General features: G+C 39.4%; 1 protein-coding gene across 2 annotated transcripts in view; it reads right to left on the minus strand.

Annotated features, from left to right (window-relative positions):
• The window catches only part of KLC2 (kinesin light chain), an 80206-nt gene extending 68604 nt beyond the window's left edge, over positions 1–11602 (minus strand). The window contains exons 1-3 of one of the 2 annotated variants that reach the window (XM_035968564.1): positions 11436–11602; positions 3848–4050; positions 2562–2613 (exon numbers count right to left, since the gene is read on the minus strand). In XM_035968564.1, coding sequence (XP_035824457.1) covers positions 2562–2590 — 29 coding nt within the window. In that variant the 5' untranslated portion in view covers positions 2591–2613; positions 3848–4050; positions 11436–11602. The remainder of the gene's footprint in view (positions 1–2561; positions 2614–3847; positions 4051–11435) is intronic. The other variant, XM_035968569.1, reaches the window with a different exon arrangement.
• Positions 11603–12302: the final 700 nt, after the last annotated feature.

Genomic DNA, 12302 nt, shown 5'->3' on the forward strand with positions numbered 1-12302 from the left:
AGAGAGAGAGAGAGAGAGAGAGAGAGAGAGAGAGAGAGAGAGAGAGAGAGAAAGAGCATCCCTTCGGTTGGCGAGGTGACGTAATGAGTCACGTGATATTTTGAGGACTGGTCCGGCAACCTGAGCCAGGTTGTAGGCTTGAGTTTGGTTGGTTGAGTAAAGAGATACACATCGACACAATATCGGTCATTTATTGAAAGTTGGAAGAAAGTAAAACAGATCCATTTAATTTTTTTAATATTTTTTTTAAACAGATGGAAAAAATACGTATCAGAATCTACCAATGGCGCCCTCCAACCACTCGCACTTTATGCTTTAAGGCGTAATCACTGCTACACTGAATCAATCAATTATTTACGTCTTGCCCCACAGGAAAGAAGTATACACTAAATAGAGAGAATCACACAAGAGCACCCATGTGCAGCACAGCTCGTCACACACAGAGTCTCCCGGGGAGAAAAAGTTGATTATTCAAAAGGTCAGGGAACACCTGGGACAGACCCGCTCCGACTCTAATACACACACACGCACATTCCAACTATAATCAATGCACTCGTTTCCCCTAGCTCTAATAATCAATACAAGATCTGAACCGTCGCTAGCAATAGTATCCGAACCCAGAGAAAGCCGTGGAGAGTGCACACCCAGACCTCGACACTTCACTCGTCAATCGTGCGAATGATACAACTATTTTTTTATAAACGTTTGTAAGTCGTCTGCCATTTTACTTCCCATCCCCCAATCCCTTTCCCCACATCACTTCTTATCACCCATGATGGGATGTACCACTCTTCGGCTAAAGTTTGTCTCAGTTCGATGAAAAGGTATTGGGTAACATTTTGGAACTGATAAGTTGATAGGACACGACAAAACTAATAAAAGGAAATAGTAGTAAAAAAGACTAACAAGAGGCTACCTCTCCCCCCCCCACCCCCCATTTTTTCCAGCTCAGATTAGACCTAACGACAAATCTGGGCTTCTATCCCTCCAGTATCTCCCAGTCTATACAATGTACACAAAGGCTCAAAGGAATGCCCATCTGTCACCCACGGCCCTAGTCAATACTGCCGGGGCCCACAGCGACCCCAACATCCACACATATGTATCTCAGTATACTCGTAGAACATTGACCCAACAGTAATACCGCACACCCTGACCGTCACCAGTGCCAGGATTGTGTCCAATGGTCCTTAAATCAATGGAATGAAATCCAGGAATGGTCAATGGTCATGTCCACTTTCTCTTAGCAAAAATGTAAATCGGACCAATGCAGTAAATTAGTTAATGTAACTAGGGAACCATGCTTAAGATCAATAAGAATAACTAATAACAGTGGGAGATCAGACAGCACAAAAATCTACGGGCTACAATCAATGATCACCAAAAACAAGATATGATATAAGTCTGACCCTCTGTTCAATACACTTAAGTTACTCAAGAAGTGTGACCTCAGGCTCAACGTCTTTTTCCAATTCAAGAATGCTCCTTTGGAGATTTGATCAAACTCCCCAGTTCATAGTTTTAGCCAGAAGCACTTGCAACATAAAAAGGTCATATAAGTACGGAAGATTAGAGGTGTTACTAGAGAGTAAAGTACAAAAGAAAAAGGAGGAGGAGAGTTAAGGATGATAGAAGTTTCATCAGAAAGAAGGAACAAACCACACAGGAGGGCTCATCAACCACCAATCAAGTTCAGTCTGACATCAACTGAGCTGACAGAATTTCCCAATAATGCTTTATGTTCCATCAACATAGAATTTCCCAATAATGCTTTATGTTCCATCAACACAATCTAAATAATTTAAGATGCATCTGTTTTGAATTTGCCCATCAGGACGAATAGAAAGACAAAGATACTCTAGAAAAAACAAGATTTCAAAAATTGCACCACAAAGTCTGTTTCCATGAGCTCCTTATTATATGTACAAATATAATGACTGCGCTATTGAACAGAGTATTGAAAAAAACAACCAGATCAGACAAAACCCTTATGCAATCCTTATCCAAAAAAAGAAGAGATTCCAGTCACTGTAAATAATTATCTTAGACCTAGATTATGATAATTTTTTAAGACAGCACAACAGCATGTGGCTAATAGAACACATAAGAATCTTACATGATGAATGTTGTTGTTATCGATCCAGTTACACGCAGAATAAAAATCAGTTAAATACAGCGGACTTTGATGCACACAAAGCCAATGCGTAATTCCTGTTACCACAAAGGGATTTCAAATCCTCGTTTTTTAAATTTCTCTCTTTATTCTACGCATTGCACCTTCCCTTAGCACATAGAAATTCTCTGGTCCCATGAAAATCGTGTTATCAGGTTTTACCATTTTTTTAAAGTTATTCTGTAGGTTGAGGGAGACAATCTAACATCCCACAGATCTAATAGGCAGAGAGACAAAACTAAAAAATGGAGAAGACAAAGTCACAAAATGATTCAAAAACCCAATAAGCCTTCAACCTTGTTACATAAATAACATAACAAGCTGGTCACCTACCACAGGGGCTAAAAGAAAAAGAAAAAGCATGTTCTGATCAGAACCCAGTCTTTACCTGTCTTCTGATGCTTTAGTGTCAGCCATGTTGGTCAGAGCAAGTACATTGTCTGGGGACACAAGCGTATAAGAAATATGCAGCATGCTACCATCAAAAAGTAAAAAGCCATGCGTTTATATCCAGAGGATATACTAAAACGTACAGGAAGCAATTAAACTAGTAAAGTTTTGCAGGTAGTGTTCCACAAACCAGAAACAAATCATGCTCACATTACAGATAAATAAGGGTAGAACAAGCACAAGTAAAATGCAAATTACTGATGAAAAGACAGTATTAGTAAATGATAGTATCCCATAGCCAAAGATAAAAAAGAATTCACAAGTTCTACTATGCAGAACCTCAGCAAATTAGTAGGGTAAGGGATACAGTGTGACTCCATCTTTTACTTGACCTGACCAAAACCAAAACAACAAACGTCTTTTGATCTAATGACTTAACCCAGTGAACAAATCAAGATGCTGGAGTAGGGTTGACTTCATTACAGGTTTGACTTTACAGACTTCCATTGATATAGCTCAAATTTCTAACAAAAACAAATGATTTCAGTATCCCATCAATATCACAATGTGAATGCAAGAACGTAGTTGTCTTGTCATCAATACATTCTTCTTCTTTATGAGTATGGTAATCTAGTCCTTCTTTTTGTTTGGACAGTCAAAGGAGCACCTACAGAATTAATTCTGAGTCAACAAAATTATTTTTTGTTATTCCGTTCATGTGATCAATTGGTCATTTGCATTAACACTTCTGTAATTTCTACAAACCAATATCTCTGACATTACAATATAAGGGTTGAGACAAGGGTAGCACAATCTAGCCATCAGATTTTTTAAAGCAACTTTGCATAGACTGGCAAAACAGAAAGCAAAGCAAAATTCAACCATCAACATGGACAGAAACTTTCAGCATACCTATTCCCAATTCACTTTTGGACCTTTCATAAATAGCAGATTTCGGAAATGCACAAGTTTATTACTCTGCAATAAGATATGGTGAAATAGAATTGAAGGAATTCAGCAGTGGAAAACAAAACTAATCATGGAAGTGTTTTTACTCCTGTACAGACCTCCAAGATTTGAATGCATCCTTAATAACTGACATTTCAATTTCCCAAGTATCGTTAGTAGTGTTAGAAATATGAATTGTAGAAATTATAACGAAATTTGCTTTAAATTTCTTCAATATGTCAGAATGTGCTCAAAGAAATCAGAAGCTTTTTAAACCATAAGAGACTTGAAATCACAACAGCATGCATTAATGGAAAAATTTTCAAGTGTACTTACCAGTAAAAAAAACCCAGGGATGAACAGTCTTTGAGAGCGTTTATTTTACGTCAGTTGAAGACATAAGTTCATTGAACTTCCAACTAGTGAAGAATCTGGCAAGTAACTTCCCTTGTAAGTCCTTGGTCACAAGAAAATAGACAAGCCCCTAGGTTGTGGAACTCTCACTGTCAACAAGTCTTCTCGACAAGGCCTCTGAAATACTGTAAGAAAAAAAAGTGAATTAACTAGCAATATACTACAAATACAAATGTGTCACGACGTGGCGGAATCAGGTGCTCGTCAACTTTTGGGCATGTGGAGTTATTGGTATCATCTAAAAGCTGATTTATTTGCCTCGCTTCCAATGAAATATAAATATTCATTCATCTTGAATAAAACTCAAGATATTTGCGATTGAAGGAAATGAGATCGCCTAGTTTCAGTGGTGAAATTAGCGAGAAAATGGCCGCCAAAGTTTGGTAAATCCAATAGCTAAAGAGTCCTTGTAAACAGAAAAATGACATATTTTGTGCCTTCAATCAATGTTTTTCAGTAAAATTCACTTGGAAATGTGTTTGTATAAGACACAAAAGAGGTTGAGCCCCCCAAAATAATTCGACATAAAGTTTCCAAAAAATTTCCAAACTGGTGGGAGAATGCCTGTTTCTCCAATTTCTGTATTTTGTAAGCGCCTGATTTAACCACGCTGCCTCACAAATGTCTTTGCTTAATCTAGGAATTTATTTTTTGTCAAACATTACCAATCTTTTTCAATGATAAAGAGATAGCATGATCTGCCTCTTCACAACATACAGTCAAATCTCGTTACACCCTGGATATACCGCCTAGTTTTGCCAGTGTACAAAAAAGGAAAGCATTTATAAAATTTACATAAACATTTGTGCCTTTTACCCGCCATTCAATAAATGTCCGAGTTGTACAATCCCTATTAAATTAAAACTATAATATAAATTTGCCCTGTCATACTGCCAGCAAATTGGGCTTCAGAGGTACACACTGCAAACGGCGCAGGGCACTCACTTGGTGGCTGCTTGATTATTTCTTTCCCACAGACGTCCCTACGAGTTCGCCCTGTTTCTAGCATTATTGGTAGCCGGATTTTTCCTGGTTTGCGCTGATGATGAAAATGCTATGATTTTTTAGCTTTGTCCAATAATTTAAGTTAGAATGAAATTTTAATGTTCCTTGGAGAAGTTTCGAAGCTTCAGGCCACCTGGGCCTGTCAGCAAAATATCTGGTGGCGCCAAATATGAGCCCAATGTTTGTGGGCACCCATGAGGCTTGTGAAGATTCACAGTACTGTGTGAAAGGTCTGAGGCGGTCCGACGACTGACGAGTATCTGGTTTTTAAAAAATATTACGTTTACAGGATCCCTAACGCACTTTATAATAGCCTGAACTTCTGATCTGTCAGAAATTTGCAAATTGAATTTTATAAAGTTCAGCTGGAGCTTTACGTGAATAGGTTGCTACTCATTTTTCCCTGCATTTGGACAAGATGTGTCAAGACTGACAACAAGTAGTTTCTAGCCTCTACCAATAGTTAAGATGGCAATCGATGCTATCCCGTTATACCGACAGCCCTGCTGTACCGCCAACTTCATGAGGGTTTTGTAACAAACCCAGACCCATGCAACTTACAAGGAGTCTAAAAACTGCTACACATAGAAAACAGCTTCTTGAAATTTACAGACCAACTACAATTTTATAAATAACATCTAGATAGTGTGGCCATAGGTATAGACATAGTGTGGGGCCTTTATTGTTACCACTTTGATACAAATGAGATCAATGAAAACAAAACACGGAGGTAAGTGATTTGAGAACTAAGCTGTAGGCCTACATCTTTCGCTTTTTTCAGAAAGCCCCTCCAATTCATCTCTCGGTACCAAATTTTGAAGTTTGTTCCAAATTGTGTTTCAGTAAAACTGTATAGATCTAGATCTACTAAAAAAAAGGCCTTTGGCTTTGAGAGAAATCCTCAAGCCATCCAAGCCTAGATCCTTCTACAACTAACCAATGCCATCTCAAGACAGTATTTACCAAGGAGGATGAGCTAAAGAAAAAGGCTAGATCTTCATAAATACAGTCAAACCTGCCCTGACGGCCACCTCTATAAGACAGCCACCTGTACAAACGGCCACTTACCATTCCCCCTCTTGAGTTTTTTATAACTTAACTGTGTAAAATGGGCACCTGTCCAACGCGGCCGCGGCCACCATATTTTAACACACAACCCCTATCACACTAAGCAATAACACCTGTCTTAGACAGCCACCTTAGTGACTCCATTATGTTTTGTCATAAATTGTGCATTGGCCCATGTCGTTGTGGGCAAGCCGTCATAATTCAATCACCTGTCGTTCTTGTTAGGTAGTCCCTCCAACCGATCATGTTGCGTAGGCCCCTCCCACTGTTGACCAATAGCTACCAATTTTCAGCTGCTGGTGAGGTAAGCGTGTGATCCCTCATAACCCATAAGCCCCGCCCAGAACTCATACACACAAATCGTAAGTGAGATGGGTGGTCACTGTTTACCCAGTCTGTAACAAAGTAACAAAGGATGTCAACATGAACTTGTGACAGAAGTGTCGCTCGTTCTCTGAGTGGTGGCGACCCATGTGTTTATTTTAACATGGCACTCGGTCTTCCTGCCTGACACATTTCGTTTTATTGTTACCCTTGTGCAAAATCAGCAACGAAATAAAAATTACAAACAAAATACAAACCAACAACAACAAAAACAATAATAATGCAGCTACTTTCGATTGGGACCTCAGATGGGAATGGTTTGTTTTCTTCATCTTGATCAGTCCTGGCTAAGACGGCCACTTTTCTCCTTGACAATGGGTGACTGTCCTACACAGGTTTGACTGTAGCTTGTAAATAACAAACATTAAAGTACAACCACACAAAAGGAAGCGGCTATCCTCACTCCGGGTGAGAATAAAAATACGATCGACTTCTCACTCCGGGTGAGACTTGCCAGCGTTGGCTATTCTCACCCGGTGTGATACAAGATCTGTTTTTCCTAATTTCGAATTACTGTCTATCAATGTGGATGATCAAATTGACAAAAGCAAAGAAAAAAATGACGTTATAGATCTAGCACAAAAGTAAGCTAATTTGGTCGTCCACAAAGATGCTATGGCTATTTTACTTTTCGAATCGAGCTGAACTACGCAGGTCGCCATTTTGTTTTGCCCAGAAGTTCTTGTGCTACTCCTCTTTCTCTCTTCCCCCCCCCTTCTCTCTTTCTTTCTTTCTCACTGCCAACAGACAAAATTGCACATTTTCAACACAAGAGCGCTGGAACATTTGTTAACGGTGAACGCTACACTGGTTGGCCTAGGCTATCATGGTGAACGCACACCGGGTGAGAATTGCCAAAAGGCTTGCCACAGCGCTATTCTCACCCGGGGTGAGAATAGAGGTGGCCCACATAAAAAGCTTAGTAAAATATTTGGAAGGAATTCCGTAACGAGCGACCACCCCATCAAACACAATAAAGAAGAGGCCTAACCCTAACCCTAGCCCTAGATCTACCCCTAGCCCTCAATTCTGCTCTGTCTCATAGTGGTCGCTCGTCACGGAAGTCCTCCCAAATATTTACCTACACGAAAAAGTCAAAAGACAAGCTTGTTTTTACTCTCATTCTAAAGTAAAATCTGAACTTTTGAAGTTGAAAGACTCTATGCTATCTCTAGATCTAGCATATTAGCAATGACCACGAAAAACCCTTTTTTGCCAGAAAGTGTTTGCAAATAGGTGCATTTTGTAGCTGTATCTTCACAGAGCATGGAACTTTTTGAATTTTGAAAATCCATCAATAAACAAAAAAGTTACGAATTTTTTAATCAATTAATTTTTGGTACACTTTTATCAAATAAAAAAACACAAAAATATGGGACGTTCTTTGGTGAGTTTTGAGACAATATTCATCATAACTCGCTCATTTCTCGGAGTATTTAAAAGAAACTTGGCAACCCAGTACATTTTCTAGTGCAGAATCTAGTCCTGCTTTCAGATTTTTCATAGTTTTCCTACTTTTTGAGTTATGAAGATGTTTATAGGTAAAAATGTGGCGGTTGTCTGTGCTTGTGAGACAATATTTTAATTTGTCATAGCTCGCCTATTTCTTGGAATATGTAAATGAAACTTGGCAGTCTAGTACATTTTTTAATGCAGAATCTAGTCATGCTGTCAGATTTTTAATATCTGTCTTACTTTTTCAGTTGTAAAGACATTAACAGGTAAAAAAGTGGCGTTCTTTACAGATTTACAAAGATTATCAGTCATATGTTCTCCCAAAGTCATGATATTTGAATGAAACTTAGCAACTTAAAAGGTTCCTCCTTGCCAAGCAATGCTCTGGATCCATTTGTCACAAAAATGTAAGTTGAGAGCTGGATTTATTAGTCTAATAAATCCAGTTCTCTACTAGTAAAAGCGTGCGTACTTTGTTAAAGAAAATAAGATTGTCTCTGTGTATATCCATTGTTGGACAGTGTCCTATTGTGTGGTAGATTAAGATGCGTTCAGATAATATAGTTTACAAGTCATGGGAATATTTCGCATGTGTAGGCTACAACTCATACAACAAATGTAACATATTTACATCCCACCCCCCCTTCTCTCTCTCTCTCTCACACGCACACACACACACATGCATGCGCGCGCACTCACGCGCGCACGCGTGAACGATAATGTATAAACGGGACTATCTTCCCAGACTGGACTAAATAAGTACCATACTCTTTAATAACAATCTTAATGCCTCACTTTTCCAAACAGAGCACACAGGACGAGTCCAAGTGTGTGCTTTCCCAAGAGGGGGGAATAGGCTTTCATAACACAAACACAATGCCATACCAAGAAGTTTGCTTTGCTGTTTCTATTCTTCTGTCGTGCAATCAAGCAATTAAAAATGACTACATCTATTGTATTGTGACTCAAATGCAACAAAAACGCAAGTTATCAAGGCCCCCGTTTAGTTTTCAAGTATCCTTCCCCCCCTTTCTGGTTCACATAATAAGCGAGGCCTCCTTTGTAGCACCCAAGGCGACCGATGGCTGATGACGTCACTCAGTGGAAATTTCCCAGCCGCCGGTCGTTCATCCACCATGCGAAAATGGCAATGCCGCTTTTTCCCTTAGTTACTCCCACATTTTTAAAGATTAGTCGAAAACAGCTACACACAGAAGCATGAAATTTTAAGGGAATAAAGAAAAATGGTGTACAACGTATCAGTCAGTTTGACGAAATCACAGCTCCGAAAAATCTTCAAAGCGCACCACATCAACCACTTTTGCAAACGCTTTTGAAGTACTTCTTGGATGGGTACAAAGTTGTCAAACTGCATATTACGAGATTGACCTCTTTTCTGATTGGCTGCCAAGTTTCATTCATATCCATTCTCGAAAAGCGGCGTGGGAGCGAGTTGAAGACAACAACCTTTGCGTTAGTGCGTCCCATGAAACACCCCCGCTGTGGGGGCCAAAAATTTGCAGAACAAAACGCGCTCAGTGGGCATTGCTAAGCATATTTAACTGAATGCAAAGACCAAAGAAAGAGAAATTGAAAGTCAACATGTACATAAACCTGTTCTTTAACTTTAGACAGAATCTAGATTAGATCCTAGGTTCTAGACTTTCTTGCAATAGTTTTAAGTAGGCTAGTAGGCCTAGAATCTGGCTAGACTATTATTAGTTTAGTAGGCAAAGACAGACATGATGTCATGTCATGAGAATGAGAGAAAAAAAATGGAAAACAAAGATCTTAGATCATCATCACCATCTAGTGTCTACTGACATCAGCAGACAGGTAAACACTCACCTGGGCACTCACACTTCCATTTGGAAAATATAGCATCTACTCTAGAGATTCTATTCTAGAGTAGGCCCGCATCACCGCGCTACTGTTTTGGTGCGCAACCCCCGGTCTCCTGCTTTGTTTTGGATAAGAACAGCGAAAACGAGGTCATTTTCTGTGAGCATGCGCAGAATGCAGCTTATTTCACTTTCGTTTTGGAGGTTCCTGTCAACACACGTGATTCTACGGTGTCGGAAAGTTTTGCCCCTTCATATTAATGGTTTTCGTAACCGGTATCGATCAATTTACTAAGCGCTTGAGTAGTCGATTATTTAGCACATCTAGCTAATCTAGCTCTAATGTATCGTAGAATGTATACTAGAATCGATAAATACTATCGCAGGCTGCTTCTTAATGCCCAGGAACGTGTTAGATAGGGTTGCGCACTGAAGAGGACAAAATTTGGGCAGTCCGTTTCGTGCGCAATATCGGCTTTTTTGCTATTTGGCATTGATAGTGTGGCTTCTAGGCCCTTTGTTTGTTTTACTTATTAAGTTATTTCTCTATGACCTGCATTGTGCACTGAAACAGACTGTTTTCCTTCCATTTGGATGCATTATATTGCCATTGGAAGATGATAAGTTAATGTATTCATGTCAAAATTAATTAATATGGAAATATAATCTCCAAAATGTTCAATTTCTTCTTTTCATGTCTTTTTCTTCTTCTTTTTTGCCCTTTTCCTTAAAGAATACTAGTCTAGGTATAGTCTAATTCTTGTTTTCTTCTTTCACTTCCTTGTGTCCACAGCACCTTTCTTTTTCAATTTCTTCTTTTCACGTCTTTTTCTTCTTCTTTTTTGTCCTTTTCCTTCTAAAATACTAGTCTAGGTATAGTCTTATTCTTGTTTTCTTCTTTCCCCTTCTTGTGTCCACAGCACCTTTCTTTTTATCCATTATCAAAACACATACACAAGGTGTAAGGAAATCTCCTGTCAGGGGGCGCACAGCTCCCAAAAAGAACACGCCTAATTGACCTTGGCCTTCCATTATGGTCAGTACAGGAACTTCTTGCAAGGAAAAGAAGACAAAGCAAGGATAGAGAAAGATGAAAAGTGTCAGAAAAGAGCTAGATCTAGATCTAGAGCTGTAAACATGGTACTATTGCGCACCAAACAAGACGATATGTTGCACCAAACCAGAAACCTTGCGCACCAAACCAGACACACGTTACCAAACAAACACCACCACAACATATAGAAATTTTAAACTGCTGTTACAGTAATGCGCTACACCGTATAGAGAGGAAGTTTTTCTAACTTCTGGTGAAAAAATCATGAAGATCGACCTGTAACTTCCAGAGATATCCACAAAAGATCGCTTACTGTATATCGCACCACAGGATGTACTCTAGATCTAGCAAGAGAAAGAGTTCGAGATACACATCTTCCAGATCCCTGGACTCTAATGTGTAAATTGTGTTAGGATTCGGATTAGTAGTGTCAGAAGATCTCAACCTGGGTATTCTGTTGTGAAATACGAGATATAAAGACCTACCCTAATTTCTAAAGTTATAGTCTCGATCGTTCATTCATTCCCTCTAAGCCTAGTCTAACTCAAACTGTAGGCCTCCTACTGTTCATCCTCTAGACAATAATAAGACAGTACATTTTTTTCAATGACAACAAAACAAAAAGAGTCCAAACACAAACATGACGTGACTCAGGAAGAGATGAGACAAGCCAGGTGAAAATGAATTGTAAAGTATGCTGTACCTTTCATGAACTATACACTCGATTCACAAGTCGGAGGGACACAAAAATGTAGGTAACAACGTCATCGCTGCTTGCCAGAACAAGGGGAGGAAAATGTCTCAATTATTGATTGACACCCATCAGACCGTCAGCAGAGAACATGGCGGATGCCGCAAAATCTCGCTTATTATCGCTATGCACGAGAATTATCGGTCCCGGTATATTTGCTCCATTCAGAGACTTCCCAATCTGCGAATGGGGTAACCTAAGACGGGACATTTCACAAATGCCGTCCTCAATTCACCCCCTTGACCTCACAAAAGGTCAAACGTGGTAGGCCTAAGCCTAGGCTAAATTTTTAGATTGATTTTTACATGATGTTTTGCATTGTTCATGAGTTTTGAAGCAAACTCCGCGTCCCAGGTGCCCACATTCGTTTGATTAGAGTCACTGTTGAATATCCGAATGATCTCGGATCCTGCCTGGAAACTTAAAATTCAATAACTTGGCATCGAACCGTCTATACTCCCCCTCCACTTATCCAACATAATCTGATGATACTTGAATAATGAATAATGATAAAAACATAAGAAGGGTGCTGTCGAATGAATGATACAGATGAAATCTTGTCATTAAATAACTTGTTTGTTGCAAGGGTGCATGTTTTAGGCATGTGTGTGTGTGTGTGTGTGTTAATTGTTGGCGGGGGGTGCGGTAAAGAAAACCTAAGAAGTTGAAGAAACCTTTGACAATAAATGTATCATGAAGCTTTAAATACACTCTGGGAAGCCATTCCACGTAAAGTCGTTTCAAGTGTTCAGGTTTCTCTGACTTTATGAGCTATCCATGCGACCTGGGGAGGGGGCACAATATAATAATAATAATGAT

Source organism: Aplysia californica, unplaced genomic scaffold (assembly GCF_000002075.1).
Source record: "Aplysia californica isolate F4 #8 unplaced genomic scaffold, AplCal3.0 scaffold00068, whole genome shotgun sequence".
NCBI lineage: Eukaryota > Metazoa > Mollusca > Gastropoda > Aplysiida > Aplysiidae > Aplysia > Aplysia californica.